General features: G+C 48.7%; 1 protein-coding gene across 2 annotated transcripts in view; it reads right to left on the bottom strand.

Annotated features, from left to right (window-relative positions):
• The window catches only part of LOC129821073 (unconventional myosin-XVI-like), a 221,471-nt gene that overhangs the window by 177,949 nt on the left and 21,597 nt on the right, over positions 1 to 21,925 (bottom strand). Inside the window, exon 1 of one of the 2 annotated variants that reach the window (XM_055878332.1) lies at positions 8,835 to 11,338. The exons of the other annotated variant lie outside the window; for it this stretch is intronic. Coding sequence (XP_055734307.1) covers positions 8,835 to 8,862 — 28 coding nt within the window. The 5' untranslated portion in view covers positions 8,863 to 11,338. Of the gene's footprint in view, positions 1 to 8,834; positions 11,339 to 21,925 lie in introns of those variants that run through there. 2 annotated transcript variants of the gene reach the window in all.

Raw genomic sequence — 21,925 nt, forward strand, 5'->3', positions numbered from 1 at the left:
ACTGGAGGAGCTAGCTAATCATATCTGGACTGGGGGGGCTAGCTAGTCATATCTGGACTGGAGGAGCTAGCTAGTCATATTTGGACTGGAGGAGCTATCTAATCATATCTGGACTGGAGTAGCTAGCTAGTCATATCTGGACTGGAGCAGCTAGCTAGTCATATCTGGACTGGAGGAACTAGCAAGTCATATCTGGACTGGAGAAGCTAGCTAATCATATCTGGACTGGAGGAGCTAGCTAATCATATCTGGACTGGAGGAGCTAGCTAGTCATATTTGGACTGGAGGAACTAGCTAATCATATTTGGACTGGAGGAGCTAGCTAGTCATATTTGGACTGCAGGAGCTAGCTAATCATATTTGGACTGGAAGAGCTAATTAATCATATCTTGACTGGTTGAGCTAACTAATCATATCTGGATTGGAAGAGCTAGCTAGTCATATCTGGACTGGTGGAGCTAGCTAATCATATCTTGACTGGAGGAGCTAATTAATCGTATCTTGACTGGAGGAGTTAGCTCATCATATCTGGACTGGAGGAGCTAGATCGTCATATCTGGATTGGAAGAGCTAGCTAGTCATATCTGGACTGGAGGAGCTAGCTAGTCATATCTGGACTGGAGGAGCTAGCTAATCATATCTGGACTGGAGGAGCTAGCTAGTCATATCTGGACTGGATGAGCTAGCTAGTCATATCTGGACTGGAGGAGCTAGCTAATCATATCTGGACTGGAGGGGCTAGCTAGTCATATCTGGACTGGAGGAGCTAGCTAATCATATCTGGACTGGAGGAGCTAGCTAATCATATCTGGACTGGAGGAGCTAGCTAATCATTTCTGGACTGGAGGAGCTAGCTAGTCATATCTGGACTGGAGGAGCTAGCTAATCATATCTGAACTGGAGGAGCTACTTAATCATATCTGGACTGGAGGAGCTAGCTAGTCATATTTGGACTGGAGGAACTAGCTAATCATATTTGGACTGGAGGAGCTAGCTAATCATATCTGGACTGGAGGAGCTAGCTAATCATTTCTGGACTGGAGGAGCTAGCTAGTCATATCTGGACTGGAGGAGCTAGCTAATCATATCTGGACTGGAGGAGCTAGCTAGTCATATTTGGACTGGAGGAACTAGCTAATCATATTTGGACTGGAGGAGCTAGCTAGTCATATTTGGACTGCAGGAGCTAGCTAGTCATATCTGGACTGGAGGAGCTAGCTAATCATATCTGGACTGGAGGAGCTAGCTAGTCATATTTGGACTGGAGGAACTAGCTAATCATATTTGGACTGGAGGAGCTAGCTAGTCATATTTGGACTGCAGGAGCTAGCTAATCATATTTGGACTGGAGGAGCTAGCTAGTCATATTCACAGCTGACAGTAGTCTATGGACCAGAGCTGGGTACATCTGTCCTAGGCTGGCTAACTATGTCAAAGCACCATAGACTGAGAGCTACAGACAGGGACACAGAAAACAATGGAGAATTATCAGTGCTGGGTCTCTGTATAGACTGTTGTACTACTGGGAAGAGTGATATAGACTGCAGAATATAGGGATCGACAGGGGGGCTGTATAGAACAGAGTGGAAAGAGAGAGAGGAAGAGAAAGAGAGGATAGTAACTAGACAGAGTGCCAGTGTCAGCCAGAAGTAGAAAGGAAGTAGAGCTAAGTCACTGGCTTGTGTGTGTGTGTGTGTGTGTGTGTGTGTGTGTGTGTGTGTGTGCGTGCGTGCGTGCGTGCGTGCGTGTGTGTGTGTGTGTGTGTGTGTGTCATGTGTCATATAACATGTTTATGATGGCTGATTTTATAACGCTGACAGGGCAGTTAAATAGAGTCTGCTGGTGGCGGTGTGTGTGTGTGTGTGTGTGTGTGTGTGTGTGTGTGTGTGTGTGTGTGTGTGTGTGTGTGTGTGTGTGTGTGTGTGTGTGTGTGTGTGTGTGTGTGTGTGTGTGTGTGTGTGTGTGTGTGTGTGTGTGTGTAACTAACTTGATCTCATAGTTTTACTTGGACGTGGACATAATTGATGACCAGCCAGAGTGGTCATCAATCATTAAGGTAAGGGTTAACGACTTTCTAATGTTGAGTTCCAACGTGCAACCTTTGGAATCAACGGCAGATGCTTACGCCCATCTGCACACATACAGACAGACACAGACAGACAGACAGACAGACAGACAGACAGACAGACAGACAGACAGACAGACAGACAGACAGACAGACAGACAGACAGACAGACAGACACACACACACAGACACACACACACACACACACACACACACACACACACACACACACACACACACACACACACACACACACACACACACACACACACACACACACACACACACACACCGCCCCCAGCAGACTCTATTTAACTGCCCTGTCAGCGTTATAAAATCAGCCATCATAAACATGTTATATGACACATGACACGCACACACACACCGTGACACTTCTGAATTTCTGTATGTCACACATAATGACGTACAGCCTCTGAGACTAGTCCAACTGAGCAGTCTAGCCTAAAGAAGTGTTATGCTAATGTAAAAACATATTCTTCATATCAGCTGAGCAAGACAAGAGGGAATTAATGAATGTGAGAGGGTGTGAGAGAGAGCGAGGGATGGAGAAGGAGAGAGGGTCATTGTGAGAGAGGACAAGAGAAAGGGACAGCGGGAGATTGAGAGTGAGTGAGCGACAACAGGACACAACAGAGAGATTTAGAGGGACTGGTAGAGATATAGTGAAGAGAGAGAGAGAGAGAGAGAGAGAGAGAGAGAGAGCATAGGAGGAAGGGAGGGCAAGAGAGAGAGAGAGAGAGAGAGAGAGAGAGAGAGAGAGAGAGAGAGAGAGAGAGAGAGAGAGAGAGAGAGAGAGAGAGAGAGCAAGAGAGAGCAAGAGAGCAAGAGAGCAAGAGAGCAAGAGAGCAAGAGAGCGAGAAAGCAAGAGAGAGAGAGAGAGCAAGAGAGAGAGAGAGAGAGCAAGAGAGAGAGAGAGAGAGAGAGATCCCTCATAGACTACATTTAATAACACTGACAGCACTGCGCTGGGCTGGGAATTAGCATACAGTGCACACACACAGTTGAAGTCGGAAGTTTACATACACTTAGGTTGGAGTCATTAAAGCTCATTTTTCAACCACTCCAACCACTTTTGGCATGTCGGTTAGGACATCTACTTTGTGCATGACACAAGTAATTTTTCCAATAATTGTTTACAGACAGATTATTTCACTTATAATTCACTGTATCACAATTCCAGTGGGTCAGAAGTTTACATACAATATACTAAGTTGACTGTGCCTTTAAACAGCTTGGAAAATTTCAGAAAAGGACGTCATGGCTTTAGAAGCTTCTGTGTCTTCTGTGTCTCCTGACCCCTCCTGTCTCAGCCTCCAGTATTTATGCTGCAGTAGTTTATGTGTCGGGGGGCTAGGGTCAGTTGGTTATATCTGGAGTACTTCTCCTGTCTTATCCAGTGTCCTGTGTGAATTTAAGTATGCTCTCTCTAATTCTCTCCTTCTATTTTTCTTTCTCTCTCTCTCGGAGAACCTGAGCCCTAGGACCATACGTCAGGACTACCGGGCATGATGACTCCTTGCTGTCCCCAGTCCACCCGGCCTTGCTGCTGTTCCAGTTTCAACTGTTCTGCCTGCGGTTATGGAACCCCTACCTGTCCCAGACCTGCTGTTTTCAACTCTTAATGATCGGCTATGAAAAGCCAACTGACATTTATTCCTGATTATTATTTGACCATGCTTGTCATTTATGAACATTTTGAACATCTTGGCCATGTTCTGTTATAATCTCCACCCGGCACAGCCAGAAGAGGACTGGCCACCCCTCATAGCCTGGTTCCTCTCTAGGTTTCTTCCTAGGTTTTGGCCTTTCTAGGGAGTTTTTCCTAGCCACCGTGCTTCTACACCTGCATTGCTTACTGTTTGGGGTTTTAAGCTGGGTTTCTGTACAGCACTTCGAGATATTAGCTGATGTACGAAGGGCTATATAAAATAAACTTGATTTGATTTTGATTTTGATTAGCTAATTGACATCATTTGAGTCATTTGGAGGTGTACCGGTGGATGTATTTCAAGGCCGACTTTCAAACTCAATGCCTTTTTGCTTGACATCATGGGAAAATCTAAAGAAATCAGCCAAGACCTCAGAAAGAAAATTGTAGACCTCTACAAGTCTGGTTCATCCTTGGGAGCAATTTCCAAACGCCTGAAGGTACCACGTTCATCTGTACAAACAATAGTACGCAAGTATAAACACCATGGGACCACGCAGCCATCATACCGCTCAGGAAGGAAACGCGTTCTGTCTCCTAGAGATGAACGTAAAATGGTACGAAAAGTGCAAATCAGTCCCAGAACAAAAGCAAATGACCTTGTGAAGATGCTGGAGGAAACAGGTACAAAAGTATCTATATTCACAGTAAAAATGAGTCCTATATCAACATAACCTGAAAGGCCGCTGAGCAAGGAAGAAGCCACTACTTTAAAACCGCCATAAAAAAGCCAGACTACGGTTTGCAACTACACATGGGGACAAAGATTGTACTTTTTGGAGAAATATCCTCTGGTCTGATGAAACAAAAATAGAACTCTTTGGCCATAATGACCATCGTTATGTTTGGAGTAAAAAGGAGGATGCTTGCAAGCTTGCAAGAACACCATCCCAACCATGAAGAACGGGGGTGTCAGCATCTTGTTTTGGGGGTGCTTTGCTGCAGGAGTGCCTGGTGCACTTCACAAAATAGATGGGATCATGAGGTAGGAAAATGATGTGGATATATTGAAGCAACATCTCAAGACATCAGTCAGGAAGTTAAAGCTTGGTCGCAAATGGGTCTTCCAAATGGACAATGACCCCAAGCATACTTTCAAAGTTGTGGCAAAATGGCTTAAGGACAACAAAGTCAAGGTATTAGAGTGGCCATCACAAAGCCCTGACCTCAATCCCATAGAACATTTGTTGGCAGAACTGAAAAAGCGTGTGCGAGCAAGGAGGGCTACAAAACTCACCAGCTCTGTCAGGAGGAATGGGCCAAAATTCACCCAACTTATTGTGGGAAGATTGTGGAAGGCTCCCTGAAATGTTTGATCCAAGTAAAACAATTTAAAGGCAATGCTACCAAATACGAATTGAGTATATGTAAACTTCTGGCCCACTGGGAATGTGATGAAAGATATAAAAGCTGAAATAAATCATTCTCTACTATTATTCTGACATTTCACATTCTTAAAATGAAGTGGTTATCCTAACTGACTTCAGACAGGGGATTTTTACTCGGATTAAATGTCAGGAATTGTGAAAAAACTGAGTTTAAATGTATTTGGCTAAGGTGTATGTAAACTTCTGACTTGAATTGTATATACTGAGTATACCAAACAATTAAGAACACCTTCCTAATATTGACTTGCACTCCCTTTTGCCCTCAGGACAGCCTCAATTTGTCGGGCCATGGACTCTACAAGGTGTCGAAAGCGTTTCACAGGGATGCTGACCCATGTTTATTCCAGTGCTTCCAAATGTTGGCTGGATGCCCTTTGGGTTGTGGAACATTCTTGATGCACACAGGAAAGTGTTGAGCGTGAAAACATTGTTGCAGTTCTTGATACAAACCGGTGCGGTTGGCATCTACTACCATACCCCATTCGAAAGGACTTCCATCTTCTGTCTTCCCCATTCCCCCTCTGAATGGCACACATATACAATACATGTCACAAATGTCTCAAGGCTTCAAAAATCTTCTTTAACTTGTCTCCACCCCTTCATCTACACCGTCTGAAGTGGATTTAACAAGTGACATCAATAAGGGATCATAGCTTTCACCTGGATTCACCTGGTCAGTTTGTCATAGAAATAATGTTTTGTATACTCAGTGTACATCCACACACACTCATATATACATGTATGCACGCACGCATACACAGTTCTGTAAGGATGGGTTGAGGCAGGGATGTTCCGCTGACCTATTAGCCCACTCCTGTGTCCCTATCTGCTTCAGTACACATCAAATGTGACAACATGCGCACACACACACACGTGCACACGCAAACATGCGCGCACACACACAAACTTGATAAATAACCAATTTCAGCCTTTGAGAAAAAAATAGAGGGAGAAAACAGAGGAAAGAGAAATGATTCACTGCTCATCCTCCCTGAGAGCCTTTTTCTTCTACTGCTGTATCCGTTCCAGATATATCTTATTCTCTCTCTATTTCCCTCCCTCTCTCCATCCCTCTCTCTCTCCATCCCTCTCTCTCTCCATCTATATCTTTCTCCATCCCTCTCTCTCTCCATCCCTCTCTCTCCATCCCTCACTCTCTCCATCCCTCTCTCTCCTAATCTCTTAGTCATGTACCATCCTCTGTTCTCCCCATCTATTTCATTATCTTTTATTCACCTTCTCTCGAACTCATAAATTGTCCCTCGTCCTCCTCTCTTCAACTGTCCCTCGTCCTCCTCTCTTTAACTGTCTCTCGTCCTCCCCTCTTCAACTGTCTCTCGTCCTCCACTCTTTAACTATCCCTCGTCCTCACCTCTTTAACTGTCTCTCGTCATCCCCTCTTTAACTGTCTCTCGTCATCCCCTCTTTAACTGTCTCTCGTCCTCCCCTCTTCAACTGTCTCTCGTCCTCCCCTCTTTAACTGTCTCTCGTCCTCCCCTCTTCAACTGTCTCTCGTCCTCACCTCTTTAACTGTCCCTTGTCCTCCCCTCTTTAACTGTCCCTCGTCCTCCCCTCTTTAACTGTCCCTCGTCCTCCTCTCTTTAACTGTCCCTCGTCCTCCTCTCTTTAACTGTCCCTCGTCCTCCTCTCTTTAACTGTCCCTCGTCCTCACCTCTTTAACTGTCCCTCGTCCTCCTCTCTTTAACTGTCCCTCGTCCTCCTCTCTTTAACTGTCCCTCGTCCTCCCCTCTTCAACTGTCTCTCGTCCTTACCTCTTTAACTGTCCCTCGTCCTCCTCTCTTTAACTGTCCCTCGTCCTCCCCTCTTTAACTGTCCCTCGTCCTCCTCTCTTTAACTGTCCCTCGTCCTCCCCTCTTTAACTGTCCCTCGTCCTCCTCTCTTTAACTGTCCCTCGTCCTCACCTCTTTAACTGTCCCTCGTCCTCCTCTCTTTAACTGTCCCTCGTCCTCCTCTCTTTAACTGTCCCTCGTCCTCCCCTCTTTAACTGTCCCTCGTCCTCCTCTCTTTAACTGTCCCTCGTCCTCTCCTCTTCAACTGTCTCTCGTCCTCCCCTCTTTAACTGTCCCTTGTCCTCCTCTCTTTAACTGTCCCTCGTCCTCACCTCTTTAACTGTCCCTCGTCCTCCCCTCTTTAACTGTCCCTCGTCCTCCTCTCTTTAACTGTCCCTCGTCCTCACCTCTTTAACTGTCCCTCGTCCTCCCCTCTTTAACTGTCCCTCGTCCTCTCCTCTTCAACTGTCTGTCGTCCTCTCCTCTTCAACTGTCCCTTGTCCTACTCTCTTTAACTGTCCCTCGTCCTCCCCTCTTTAACTGTCCCTCGTCCTCCCCTCTTTAACTGACCCTCGTCCTCCCCTCTTTAACTGTCCCTCGTCCTCCCCTATTTAACTGTCTCTCGTCCTCCCCTCTTCAACTGTCCCTCGTCCTCACCTCTTTAACTGTCCCTCGTCCTCACCTCTTTAACTGTCTCTCGTCCTCACCTCTTTAACTGTCCCTCGTCATCCCCTCTTTTTTTTGCAATCTCCAATTTCTCTCCCTCTGTCTTGCTTCCTCTCATTCATTCTTTCTCTCCATCCCTCTCTTTCTCTATTCTTTCTCTCCAGCCATCCTTCTGTTTCATCCTACTGTTATGCTCTCTGTCTGTCTGTCTATCTGTCTGTGATTCCTGCTGAATTACCCAGACTCCCCCAGGAGCCTCCCGCTACCTGCCGCATTCACCGGTCAACTTCACACAGCTGCAGCACTCTCTCTGCAGCAAGCACACATACCCACCCACAGTACACACGCACGCACGCACGCACGCACGCACGCACGCACGCACGCACGCACGCACGCACGCACACACACACACACACACACACACACACACACACACACACACACACACACACACACACACACACACACACACACACACACACACACACACACACACACACACACACACACACACACACACACACACACACACACCTACAATGTAAACGCACAGGCAAGCACGACACACACTCTCTCCCACACACAACTACACACACGCTGGCTACACAGAATAAAACATCAGAGACATGTTGGCTCACTATTACTATACATGACACTATCATATCTAATGTTACACAGGTACATTACAGAACAAACTGCCATAGAGATAGTGACATCATGCTCTCTCATACACACACAAGACTGGCATGAGCTAATACACACCTATTTGGCACACCTCTCTCTCTCTCTCTTGCTCTCTCCCATCATCCCATCTCTCTCTCTCTCTCACACAGCCTCTCTCTCACACACTCTTTCTCTCACATCATCCCATCGCTGTCTCTCTCACACCCACAGCCTCTCTCTCACATCATCCCAACTCTCTCTCTCACACAGCCTCTCTCTCACACACTCTTTCTCTCCCATCATCCCATCTCTCTCTCTCACACAGCCTCTCTCTCACGTCATCCCATCTTTCTCTCTCACACACAGCCTCTTTCTCTCTCTCTTTCTCTCACCCCCCCCCCCCCCCCACAAACACACACACAACTGCATCGGCTACACACTGACATTAATGACAGTAGCAACTACTAGACAACTAGAGAGAGAGCGAGATATGGAAACATAAAAATGAGGACAGCTGTCCAGAGGTTACTTACAGCATTTGATGAAATGGTAGTGGGACATGTTCTCCTTTTATCAGTCAGTCAGATAGTCAGAGACAGTGAGACAGAGTCAGCCACAGGTTCCTTCCAGCTCTGGCTAAGCTAACAGCAGTGCTAGTAAACCAGCACAATGCATTATTCATTCAGCTGCTATCGTCTCCGCTGCTCTCTGCATTATTCACTATAGGATTCAGATTGCAGCAGAGCACACACAGTCAGCAGGCAGACACAGCATCATAGAGCTGCAGCGCTTGCAGCTCTCCCAGCCGTCGGCCAGATAACCGACACACAACCTCTCCCCAATCATGACCGGCGCACGTGCTCGTTGCACATCACTGACTGACAGCACAGTAGACCCGCCCCCACTGCAACACACCCCCCTGACGCAATGCTTCACACCTGACACACACACATTTCCACTACCGATTGATGTGTCAGACACACACACACACACCTCCCTCTGCTTTTCCTGAGCTGAAAGCAAAAGGGGCGGAATTAATTGGGGTGACTCTTCACTCTCGAGGGAGAGAGAGAGAGAGAGAGAGAGAGAGAGAGAGAGAGAGAGAGAGAGAGAGAGAGAGAGAGAGAGAGAGAGAGAGAGAGAGAGAGAGAGAGAGAGAGAGAGAGAGAGAGAGAGAGAGAGAGAGAGAGAGAATAGATAAGGAGAGGATGGAGAGAATAGAGAGAATAGATAAGGAGAGGATGGAGAGAATAGAGGGAATAGATAAGGAGAGGATGGAGAGAATAGAGAGAATAGATAAGGAGAGGATGGAGAGAATAGAGAGAATAGATAAGGAGAGGATGGAGAGAATAGATAAGGAGAGGATGGAGAGAATAGATAAGGAGAGGATGGAGAGAATAGATAAGGAGAGGATGGAGAGAATAGATAAGGAGAGGATGGAGAGAACGGAAAAGGAGGGAGAAAAGGATGGAGTGCATTCGATAGAGGTAGAGAAAGAGAGGAAGAGACAGATAGAGGTAGAGAAAGAGAGGAAGAGACAGATAGAGGTAGAGAAAGAGAGGAAGAGACAGATAGAGGTAGAGAAAGAGAGGAAGAGACAGATAGAGGTAGAGAAAGAGAGGAAGAGACAGATAGAGGTAGAGAAAGAGAGGAAGAGACAGATAGAGGTAGAGAAAGAGAGGAAGAGAGTTAGATAGGGAACAAAAGCAAAAGGAGGGGAAATAGAGAAACCGAAGTAGAAGGATGGCAAGACAGAGGGAGGAAGTAAAATGGAGAGGAAACGATAGAGGGAGGTGGAGAGAGAGTGCTGATGAGCTGCTGCAGTGCGGCTCTGCTCTGTTCTCAGGGCTGTGACGGGATAAATGTTCAGCAATGGTCCTTTAACTGGCCACAAATTAGCTCTAGATAAGCCTGGTCATCATTTAACGACCGGACACGTACCGTCAAACACACTTCATCATACATGTCACCCCCTCTCTCACACAGCACCATCACCCCACTGATTTACACGCATGACATGAAGGGTGAAGCGGCCACGTTTGTGTGTTTATGTGTGTGTTTGTTTGCGTGTGTGTGTTTGGATGGATGTATGTGTATGTCTATAGATTTACTGTGAATATACGTGCCTCATACTGCATGTGATTGTGTGAGGAGATTGATTTGCATGCATGAATAAGTTAGCTGCAGCATAGAACAGCAACTAGATCTCACAGTCTCATATCAGAATTAGACGTACAGCCATGTTTCTCAAACATCACATTTCAAAGTTGTTCCAAACGTCAAATTTCAGTGTTTAAGGTTAATTTTGGGCAATAACTCCAAAATCTTAAGGTTAGGCATGAAAAGCCAAATTATGCTTGATATGAAAATGTGGTCGAAGGCTTCATATGGAGGGTGTAACGCAATTGCGGAGCCTCTGGAGGCATGCAGAGGCCAAACGAAGCTCCGTACCGCATCGCTGTGAGCCTCTCAAATGTTGTAACAATGCGGAGGGCTGGGTATAGCTTGACATGATTGGTTGACACATTGACATGATTGGTTGATGATAGGTGGGTGCGGAAGGTCCTGTATAAACACAAACTCACAACTTCCTTCACAAGAGCTCTGTGCTGCTCCATGATGCACCCCCTTTAACTCTGAATGGTTAAGGTAAGGGGTTAAGGAAAGGGTTAAGGTAAGAGGTTAAGGTAAGGGTTAAGGGTTAAGGTAAGGGTTAAGGGAAAGGGTTAAGGTAAGGGTTAAGGAAAGGGTTAAGGGAAAGGGTTAAGGGAAGGGTTAAGGGGAAGAGTTAAGGTAAGGGTTAAGGGGAGGGTTTAGGTAAGGGATTAAGGTTTGGGATAGGCTTAAAACAAAAATGTAAACAACTACTACCCATCCGCCATCCCAGTCCACAATGTCCTTTCAAAACTGAAACCTACTTGAAGGTCAGTGCTCTCTGTTGCCCCTAGTGGCCGGTTTCCATATCATCTCTCCACATCCTCACATACTGTCGAATACTGACTTGTATCATGTGAAACCTGACTGATTACAGAGGTTTTGTGTGTGTGTGTGTGTGTGTGTGTGTGTGTGTGTGTGTGTGTGTGTGTGTGTGTGTGTGTGTGTGTGTGTGTGTGTGTGTGTGTGTGTGTGTGTGTGTGTGTGTGTGTGATTTTGACACACCCTTTGAATCTGTGCTACTGCTTCTGCTGGTGTCTGTGTGATACTGTGTTTGTGCATGCGTGTGTGCATGTGTGTGTGCATGCGTGTGTGCATGTGTCCGTGTGTGTGTCCTCCTGTGTGTGTCCTCCCGGGTGGCGCAGTGGTCTAGGGCACTGCATCGCAGTGCTAGCTGCGCCACCAGAGTCTCTGGGTTCGCGCCCAGGCTGGGCTGGGTTCGCGCCCAAGCTCTGTCGCAACCGGCCGCAACCGGGAGGTCCGTGGGGCGACGCACAATTGGCATAGCGTCGGGTTAGGGAGGGTTAGGCCGGTAGGGATATCCTTCTCTCAGTATGTAAAATGTAATATGTAAAATGTAATAAAATGTATGCACTCTACTGTAAGTCGCTCTGGATAAGAGCGTCTGCTAAATGACTAAAATGTAAATGTAAAAAATGTGTGTATATCGTGAGAGGGATTGTTTTGCTTCTACCATCCTGTCAACTTCTGCTATTCATACCTACATGAAACACACCTGACAGAGGGAGAGAGAAAGGGAGAAAGGAGAGGGAGTAAGAATGGCAGTGTAGTGACAGTTTGATAAATAGAGCAGGGGAGAGAGAGAGAGAGAGAGAGAGAGAGAGAGAGAGAGAGAGAAAGGGGGGAGGAAGAGAGACAGAGAGAGAGAGAGAGGGCAGAGAGAGAGAGAGAGTGAAAGAGAGAGAGGATTGCTGAGAGAGAGAAGGAGAGAGTATGAGGGAGAGCTGAGAGAGAGAGAGAGAGATAGCGAGAGAGAAGGAGAGAGAGAGAGGAGGGTTGCGAGAGAGAGAGTTAAAGAGAGAGGAGGGCTGAGAGCGAGAGAAAAAGAGAGAGAGGAGTGCTTAGAGAGAGAAGGAGATGGAGAGAGACATTTAGAGAGGAGTGCTGAGCGGGAGAGGAGGGCTGAGAAAGAGAGAGAGAGAGAGAGAGAGAGAGAGAGAGAGAGAGAGAGAGAGAGAGAGAGATATGGGGGAGTGATGGATAAGGAGGTAGAGGGATGAAAGGTGGAATATAGGAGAGTTGGAGACCATGTTTGACTGATCTACTTTCTGTCTGCCTGTCGAGTGGCAGGTGGCTGGCAGGTAGCCTAGCAGCTCTGAATGTTGGGCCAGAAACTGAAAGGTCGCTGGGTAGAACCACCGAGCAGACTAGGTGGAAAATCTGCCGATGTGCCCTTGAGCAAGGCACTTTACCCTCGTTTCTCCTGTAAGTGGCTCTGGATAAGAGCATCTTCTAAATGAAAAAAACCCAAACATATTGAGAAGGTAAGCCCACAGGGGTCAGCTGATCTTTTATTGAATTTATTTTGTAACCTTTATTTTACCAGGTAAATTGACTGAGAACTCATTTACATCAACGACCTGGGGAATAGTTACAGAGGAGAGGCGATGAATGAGCCAATTATAAACTTGGGATGGGGGGGGTAAGAAGGGTGGGGAGTGAGAAGGGTGGGGGGTGAGAAGGGTGGGGGTGAGATGGGGGGGGTGAGATGGGGGGGGGGGGTGAGATGGGGGGGTGAGATGGGTGGGGGGTGAGAAGGGTGGGGGTGTGAGAAGGGTGGGGAGGTGAGATGGGTGGGGGTATGAGATGTGTGGGGGTGTGAGAAGGGTGGGGTGAGAAGGGTGGGGGTGTGAGATGGGTGGGGTATGAGAAGGGTGGAGGGGTGAGATGGGTGGGGGTGTGAGAAGGGTGGGAGGTGAGAAGGGTTGAGGGGGGTGAGATGGGTGGGGGGGTGAGAAGGGTGGGGGGGTGAGAAGGGTGGGGGGGTGAGAAGGGTGGGAGTGTGAGAAGGGTGGGGGGTGAGAAGGGTGGGGGGGTGAGATGGGTGGGGGGGTGAGAAGGGTGGAGGGGTGAGATGGGGGGGGGGGTGAGAAGGGTGGGAGTGTGAGAAGGGTGGGGAGGTGAGATGTGTGGGGGTGTGAGATGTGTGGGGGTGTGAGGAGGGTGGGGTGAGAAGGGTGGGGGTGTGAGATGGGTGGGGTGTGAGAAGGGTGGAGGGGTGAGATGGGTGGGGTGTGAGAAGGGTGGGAGGTGAGAAGGGTTGGGGGGGGTGAGATGGGTGGGGGGGTGAGATGGGTGGGGGGGTGAGAAGGGTGGGGGGTGAGAAGGGTGGGAGTGTGAGAAGGGTGGGGGGTGAGAAGGGTGGGGGGGTGAGATGGGTGGGGGGGTAAGAAGGGTGGAGGGGTGAGATGGGGGGGGGTTGAGAAGGGTGGGAGTGTGGAGGGTGGGGTGGTGAGTGTGTGGGGGGTGAGATGTGTGGGGGTGTGGAGGAGGGTGGGGTGAGAAGGTGGGGATGTGAGAAGGGTGGGGAGTTGAGATGGGTGGGGGGTGAGATGGGGGGGGGTGAGATGGGGGGGGTGAGAAGGGTGGGGGTGAGATGGGGGGGTGAGATGGGTGGGGGTGTGAGATGGGTGGGGGGTGAGAAGGGTGGGGGTGTCAGAAGGGTGGGGAGGTGAGAAGGGTGGGGGTGTGAGATGGGTGGGGTGTGAGAAGGGTGGAGGGGTGAGAGGGGTGGGGGTGTGAGAAGCGTGGGAGGTGAGAAGGGTGGGGGTGTGAGAAGGGTGGGGTGTGAGAAGGGTGGGAGTGAGAATGGTGGGGGTGTGAGAAAGGTGGGGGTGTGAGAAGAGTGGGGTGTGAGAAGGGTGGGGTGTGAGAAGGGTGGGGGGTGAGATGGGTGGGGGTGAGAAGTGTGGGGGTGTGAGAAGGGTGGGGGGTGAGATGGGTGGCGGTGTGAGAAGGGTGGGGGTGTGAGAAGGGTAGGGGTGTGAGACGGGTGGGGGTGTGAGAAGGGTAGGGGTGTGAGACGGGTGGGGGGGTGAGATGGGTGGCGGTGTGTGAGAAGGGTGGGAGATGGGAGGAAAGATGGGAGGAAAGAGGGAGGAGAAAGAAGAGCACCTCTCATCTGCGGTCAAAGGAGCAGAAAAGTCATTAGAAACGGTTTCTACCTATAGTAGGTCTGTCTGTGAGGAATCTAAAGTGAGAGAGGGCCTCTGTCTCTGTGTGAGACTCCTTTCAGGCAGTGTCTTTTTGACTGTCCGTCCGTCTCCCTCTAGAACGACATTGACCCACTACCCTGTCAGTGAGAATGTGATCCTGTAGAGGACAGATTACTGGCTGTGTATAGATGTCTGTCAGGGGAACGGTCTGTACCTGTCACTCAACACACAGAGTGAGTCGTGGGACGGCAGGTAGCCTAGTGGTTAGAGCGTTGGACTAGGAACCGAAAGGTTGCAAGATCAAACCCGAGCTGACATGGTTAAATCTGTTGTTCTGCACCTGAAGAAGGCAGTTAACCCATTGTTCCTTGGACGTCATTGAAAATATGAATTTGTTCTTAACTGACTTGCCTAGTTGAAAAGATAGGGGCCATGTTACTCTTATATGTAGCATATACAGGGAACACCAACATAAAGGAAACACAAACATGAAGTTGGGCCACCACGAACCAGAACAGCTTCAGTGACTGGAACTCTATTGTAGGGATGTGATACCATTCTTCCATGAGAAAGTCCATCAGTTGATGGTGGTGGAAAAGGCTGTCCAGAATCTCCTATAAGCGGTCAATTGGGTTGAGATCTGGTGACTAAAACACACACACCCTTCAAACCCCCTATGCTCCTTTGAGACCCTTCTTTCAAAGTCACTGAGATCTCTTCATCTAGCCAAAAAAATAGGCAACTGGGCATTTTCATAAATGACCCTAAGCACGATTGGATGTTAATTTATTAACTCAAGAACCACACCTGTGTGGAAGCACCTGCTTTCAATCTACTTTGTATCCCTCATTTACTCAAGTGTTTCCTTTACTTTGGCAGTTACCTGTACATCCCCAGAGGAGGAGGTATACTACTACTACACTATCCACATGGATTTGCTCAACTTCTCAGTCCACCGTGTTCTCACCTCCTTTTGAAAAAGATCAAAGGTAATCGAGGAGAGGCAAAGAGGAGAAAAAACGTGGGAGGAAATGCACTTGCATGAAATCTCCTCTCCACTCGCGTGTCATCAGGCACATTAGGTTTCCAGGGTGGATAACTCCAGATAACCTCAGATAACTCCAGATAACTCCAGATAACCCCAGATAACCCCAGATAACTCTAGATAACTCTAGATAACTCCAGATAACTCTAGATAACTCCAGATAACTCCAGATAACTCTAGAAAAAACGAGATAACTCTAGATAACTTTAGATAACGCCAGTTAAACTCTAGATAACTCTAGATAACTCCAGATAACTCTAGAAAAACTAGATAACTCTAGATAACTCTAGATAACTCCAGATAACTCCAGATAACTCTAGATAACTCCAGATAACTCCAGATAACTCTAGAAAAAACGAGATAACTCTAGATAACTCTAGATAACTCCAGATAACTCTAGAAAAAACGAGATAACTCTAGATAACTCTAGATAACTCTAGATAACCCCAGATAACCCCAGATAACTCCAGATAACTCCAGATAACTCCAGATAACCCCAGATAACCCCAGATAACCCCAGATAACCCCAGATAACCCCAGATAACCCCAGATAACTCTAGATAACTCTAGATAACTCTGATAACTCTAGATAACTCTAGATAACTCTAGATAACTCTAGATAACTCTAGATAACTCCAGATAACTCCAGATAACTCCAGATAACTCTAGATAACTCTAGATAACTCTAGAAAAAACGAGATAACTCTAGATAACTCTAGATAACTCCAGATAACTCTAGATAACTCTAGATAACTCTAGATAACTCTAGATAACTCTAGATAACTCCAGATAACTCCAGATAACTCTAGAAAAAACGAGATAACTCTAGATAACTCTAGATAACTCCAGATAACTCTAGATAACTCTAGATAACTCTAGATAACTCCAGATAACTCCAGATAACTCCAGATAACTCTAGATAACTCTAGATAACTCTAGATAACTCTAGATAACTCTAGATAACTCTAGATAACTCTAGATAACTCCAGATAACTCTAGATAACTCTAGATAACTCCAGATAACTCTAGATAACTCTAGATAACTCCAGATAACTCTAGATAACTCTAGATAAATCCAGATAACTCTAGATAACTCCACATACCATAACCCACCCACCCAGCCAGGACACACACTAACCCACCCACCCAGCCAGCACACACACTAACCCACCCACCCAGCCAGCACACACACTAACCCACCCACCCAGCCAGCACACACACAAACCCACCCACCTAGCCAGCACACACACTAACCCAGCCACCCAGCCAGCACACACACTAACCCACCCACCCAGCCAGCACACACACTAACCCAGCCACCCAGCCAGCACACACACTAACCCACCCACCCAGCCAGCACACACACTAACCCAGCCACCCAGCCAGCACACACACTAACCCACCCACTCAGCCAGGACACACACTAACCCACCCACCCGCCCAGCCAGCACACACACTAACCCACCCACCCACCCACCCAGCCAGCACGCACAAACACTCTAACCCACCCACCCACCCAGCCAGCACACACACACACTAACCCACCCACCCAGCCAGCCAGCCAGCCAGCCAGCCAGCCAGCACACACACTAACCCACCCACCCATCCAGCCAGACAGCCAGCTAGCCAGCCAGCCAGCACACACACACACTAACCCACCCACCCAGCCAGCACAAACACTAACCCACCCACCCAGCCAGCACACACACTAACCCACCCACCCAGCCAGCACAAACACTAACCCACCCACCCACCCAGCCAGCACACCCTAACCCAACCATCAAGCCAGCACACACACACACTAACCCACCCCCCCCCCCCACCCAGCCAGCACACACACTAACCCACCCGCCCACCCAGCACACACACTAACCCACCCACCCAGCCAGCACACACACTAACCCACCCACCCAGCCAGCACACACATTAACCCACCCACCCAGCCAGGACACACACTAACCCACCCACCCACCCAGCCAGCACACACACTAACCCACCCACCCAGCCAGCACACACACTAACCCACCCACCCAGCCAGCACACACACTAACCCACCCACCCAGCCAGGACACACTAACCCACCCACCCAGCCAGCACACACACTAACCCACCCACCCAGCCAGCACACACACTAACCCACCCACCCAGCCAGCACACAAACTAACCCACCCAGCCAGCACACACAGTAATGCACACACAGCCAGCCAGCAAGCACACACTAACCCACCCCCCCCCCCCCCACCCAGCCAGCACACACACTAACCCAACCATCCAGCCAGCACACACACACACTAACCCACCCACCCAGCCAGCCAGCACACACACTAACCCACCCACCCACCCAGCACACACCTTAACCCACCCACCCAGAATCCAAGCTGGCGTAGCAGTGTAGACGTCTTTGTCCTGTCGTGTCCCTTGTATATATCTTTTTACATCTTTTTCTTCGCATATCTTTTAAAAATACTTTCTTAAACCTCAACTTCTAAATACTCTCCTGCAACCCGCCTCACCCAATGTGGCGTGGATCTGCTTTTTTCTAAAGTATTTCTATTTACTTCTGATCTGGAATCCATCTACTGAAGATAGCCAGCTAACTGCCTACCAGCTATCAGTTAGCAAACCATTGCTAGCGGTCATCAGCTAACCTTTAGCTCGGAAAGCTCTCGCTAGTTCGAACAACGTGACTAAAACCAGAGCATAACGGACCTATTTCTCTCCATATCCCCGGATTCCTACCGCAAACTCTGAACATTTTCATCTGGATCTTCGCAACTAGCTAACCACAATCCCGGGTGACCACTCCTGGCTAGCGTTTACATCCCGGAGCAAGCACCAATTAGCCTGAAGCTAGCCCGGCTAGGGCTCCTGTGCTACCACTGAAGCCCACTCCTGGGCTACAATATCCGGACCCCTTTACTGCCGGTACGGAGCACGGAACCCCGCCGATCCTCTACGACTGGAATACCGACATAATCTGCCCGAGGACTCCAACAGGCCCCTCAGGCGTGTCGCCCGCTGAAGGCCCATCCTACTAACCTACTAGGCCTGTTAGCTACCTAGAGCTACCTGGAACCCTGCTAATTCCACGACTGGTCTATCGACGTCACCGCACGAAGAGGCAAAAACAGACTTCCCCCCCCATCGCGACGTTCCCCAAAGGCTAACTTGCCTGCCCCGGTCTGCTAACTGCTAGCTTATCTTGCAGCTAGCGCAGCCAGGAAGCTAGCACCAGTTAGCAAACACAATTCTACAATTCACAACCTCTCTTTCGCCATCGCTATCCGGCTTGGATTCTCTGTCGACACGACCACGTCTGGTCTGCAGACGTGCCCTCAACCGGTGCCCTCAACCGGCCTCCGTCTGAGCAGACCACCCGCCGGGCTACTAACTTTAAACGCGTGCTAGCTTAGTGGAGGACTCACTGCTCCATCTACGGCTGCCCCCTGGACACTATGATCACTTGGCTACATAGCTGATGCCTGCTTGACTGTCCATGAATTCATGGTACTCCATTCTGTTTATTTGTGTTTTATCTGTCGGCTCTGTGCCTTAACTCAGGATCTGTGTGTAGTTAATCCGACCCTCTCTGCCTAGTCGTCGCTATTTTTACCTTCTGTTTGCTGTGTTAGCTGACTAGCTGCTGTTATCTCACCTGTTGTTTTAGCTAGCTCTCCCAATCATGACCTGCAATCACTTTATGCCTTATTGTATGTCTCTCTCAAATATCAATATGCCTTGCATACTGTTGTTCAGACTAGTTATCATTGTTTTGGTTTGCAATGGACCCAGTAGTTCCACTCTCCGTACCTCTGATACCTCCTTTGTCCCACCCCCCACACATGCGGTGACCTCACCCATTGAGACCAGCATGTCCAGAGATACAACCTTTCTTATCATCACCCAGTGCCTGGGCTTGCCTCCGCTGTACCCGTGCCCCACCATACCCTGGTCTGCACATTATGCCCAGAATCTATTCTACCACGCCCATAAATCTGCTCCTTTTATTCCTTGTCCCCAACGCTCTAGGCGACCAGTTTTGATAGCCTTTAGCCGCACCCTCATCCTACTACTCCTCTGTTCCTCGGGTGATGTGGAGGTAAACCCAGGCCCTGCATGTCCCCAGTCACCCTCATTTGTTGACTTCTGTGATCGAAAAAGCCTTGGCCTCATGCATGTCAACATCAGAAGCCTCCTCCCTAAGTTTGCCTTACTCACCGCTTTAGCACACTCTGCCAACCCTGATGTCCTTGCCGTGTCTGAATCCTGGCTTAGGAAGGCCACCAAAAACTCTGAGATTGCCATACCCAACTATAACACTTTCCGTCAAGATAGAACTGCCAAAGGGGGAGGAGTTGCAATCTACTGCAGAGACAGCCTGCAAAGTTCTGTCATACTTTCCAAGTCTATGCCCAAACAGTTCGAACTTCTAATTTTAAAAATTAATCTCTCCAGAAATAAGTCTCTCACTGTTGCCGCATGCTACCGACCCCCCTCAGCTCCCAGCTGTGCCCTGGACACCATCTGTGAATTGATCGCTCCCCATCTAGCTTCAGAGTTTGTTCTGTTAGGTGACCTAAACTGGGATATGCTTAACACCCCGGCAGTCCTACAATCTAAGCTTGATGCCCTCAATCTCACACAAATCATCAAGGAACCCACCAGGTACAACCCTAAATCCGTAAACAAGGGCACCCTAATAGACATTATCCTGACCAACTTGCCCTCCAAATACACCTCTGCTGTCTTCAATCAAGATCTCAGCGATCACTGCCTCATTGCCTGTATCCGCCACGGGTCCACGGTCAAACGACCACCCCTCATCACTGTCAAACGCTCCCTAAAACACTTCTGCGAGCAGGCCTTTCTAATCGACCTGGCCCGGGTACCCTGGAAGGATATTGACCTCATCCCGTCAGTTGAGGATGCCTGGTCATTCTTTAAAAGTTACTTCCTCACCATATTAGACAAGCATGCTCCGTTCAAAAAATGCAGAACCAAGAACAGATATAGCCCTTGGTTCACTCCAGACCTGACTGCCCTCGACCAGCACAAAAACATCCTGTGGCGAACTGCAATAGCATCGAAGAGCCCCCGCGATATGCAACTGTTCAGGGAAGTCAGGAACCAATACACGCAGTCAGTCAGGAAAGCAAAGGCCAGCTTTTTCAAGCAGAAATTTGCATCCTGTAGCTCTAACTCCAAAAAGTTCTGGGATACTGTAAAGTCCATGGAAAACAAGAGCACCTCCTCCCAGCTGCCCACTGCACTGAGGCTAGATAACACGGTCACCACTGATAAGTCCGTGATAATCGAAAACTTCAACAAACATTTCTCAATGGCTGGCCATGCCTTCCACCTGGCGACTCCAACCTTGGCCAACAGCCCCGCCCCCCCCGCTGCTACTCGCCCAAGCCTCCCCAGCTTCTCCTTTACCCATATCCAGATAGCAGATGTCCTGAAAGAGCTGGAAAACCTGGACCCATACAAATCAGCTGGGCTTGACAATCTGGACCCCCTATTTCTGAAACTGTCCCCCGCCATTGTCGCACCCCCTATTACCAGCCTGTTCAACCTCTCCTTCGTATCATCTGAGATCCCCAAGGATTGGAAAGCTGCCGCTGTCATCCCCCTCTTCAAAGGGGGAGACACCCTGGACCCAAACTGTTACAGACCTATATCCATCCTGCCCTGCCTAGCTAAGGTCTTCGAAAGCCAAGTCAACAAACAGATCACTAACCATCTCGAATCCCACCGTACCTTCTCCGCTGTGCAATCCGGTTTCCGAGCCGGTCACGGGTGCACCTCAGCCACGCTCAAGGTACTAAACGATATCATAACTGCCATCGATAAAAGACATTACTGTGCAGCCGTCTTCATCGACCTGGCCAAGGCTTTCGACTCTGTCAATCACCATATTCTTATCGGCAGACTCAATAGCCTCGGTTTTTCTAATGACTGCCTTGCCTGGTTCACCAACTACTTTGCAGACAGAGTTCAGTGTGTCAAATCGGAGGGCATCTTGTCCGGTCCTCTGGCAGTCTCTATGGGGGTACCACAGGGTTCAATTCTCGGGCCGACTCTTTTCTCTGTATACATCAATGATGTTGCTCTTGCTGCGGGCGATTCCCTGATCCACCTCTACGCAGACGACACCATTCTGTATACTTCCGGCCCTTCCCTGGACACTGTGCTATCTAACCTCCAAACGAGCTTCAATGCCATACAACACTCCTTCCGTGGCCTCCAACTGCTCTTAAACGCTAGTAAAACCAAATGCATGCTTTTCAACCGTTCGCTGCCTGCACCCGCACGCCCGACTAGCATCACCACCCTGGACGGTTCCGACCTAGAATATGTGGACATCTATAAGTACCTAGGTGTCTGGCTAGACTGCAAACTCTCCTTCCAGACTCATATCAAACATCTCCAATCCAAAATCAAATCTAGAGTCGGCTTTCTATTCCGG

Source organism: Salvelinus fontinalis, chromosome 23 (genome assembly GCF_029448725.1).
Source record: "Salvelinus fontinalis isolate EN_2023a chromosome 23, ASM2944872v1, whole genome shotgun sequence".
Taxonomy (NCBI): Eukaryota; Metazoa; Chordata; class Actinopteri; order Salmoniformes; family Salmonidae; genus Salvelinus; species Salvelinus fontinalis.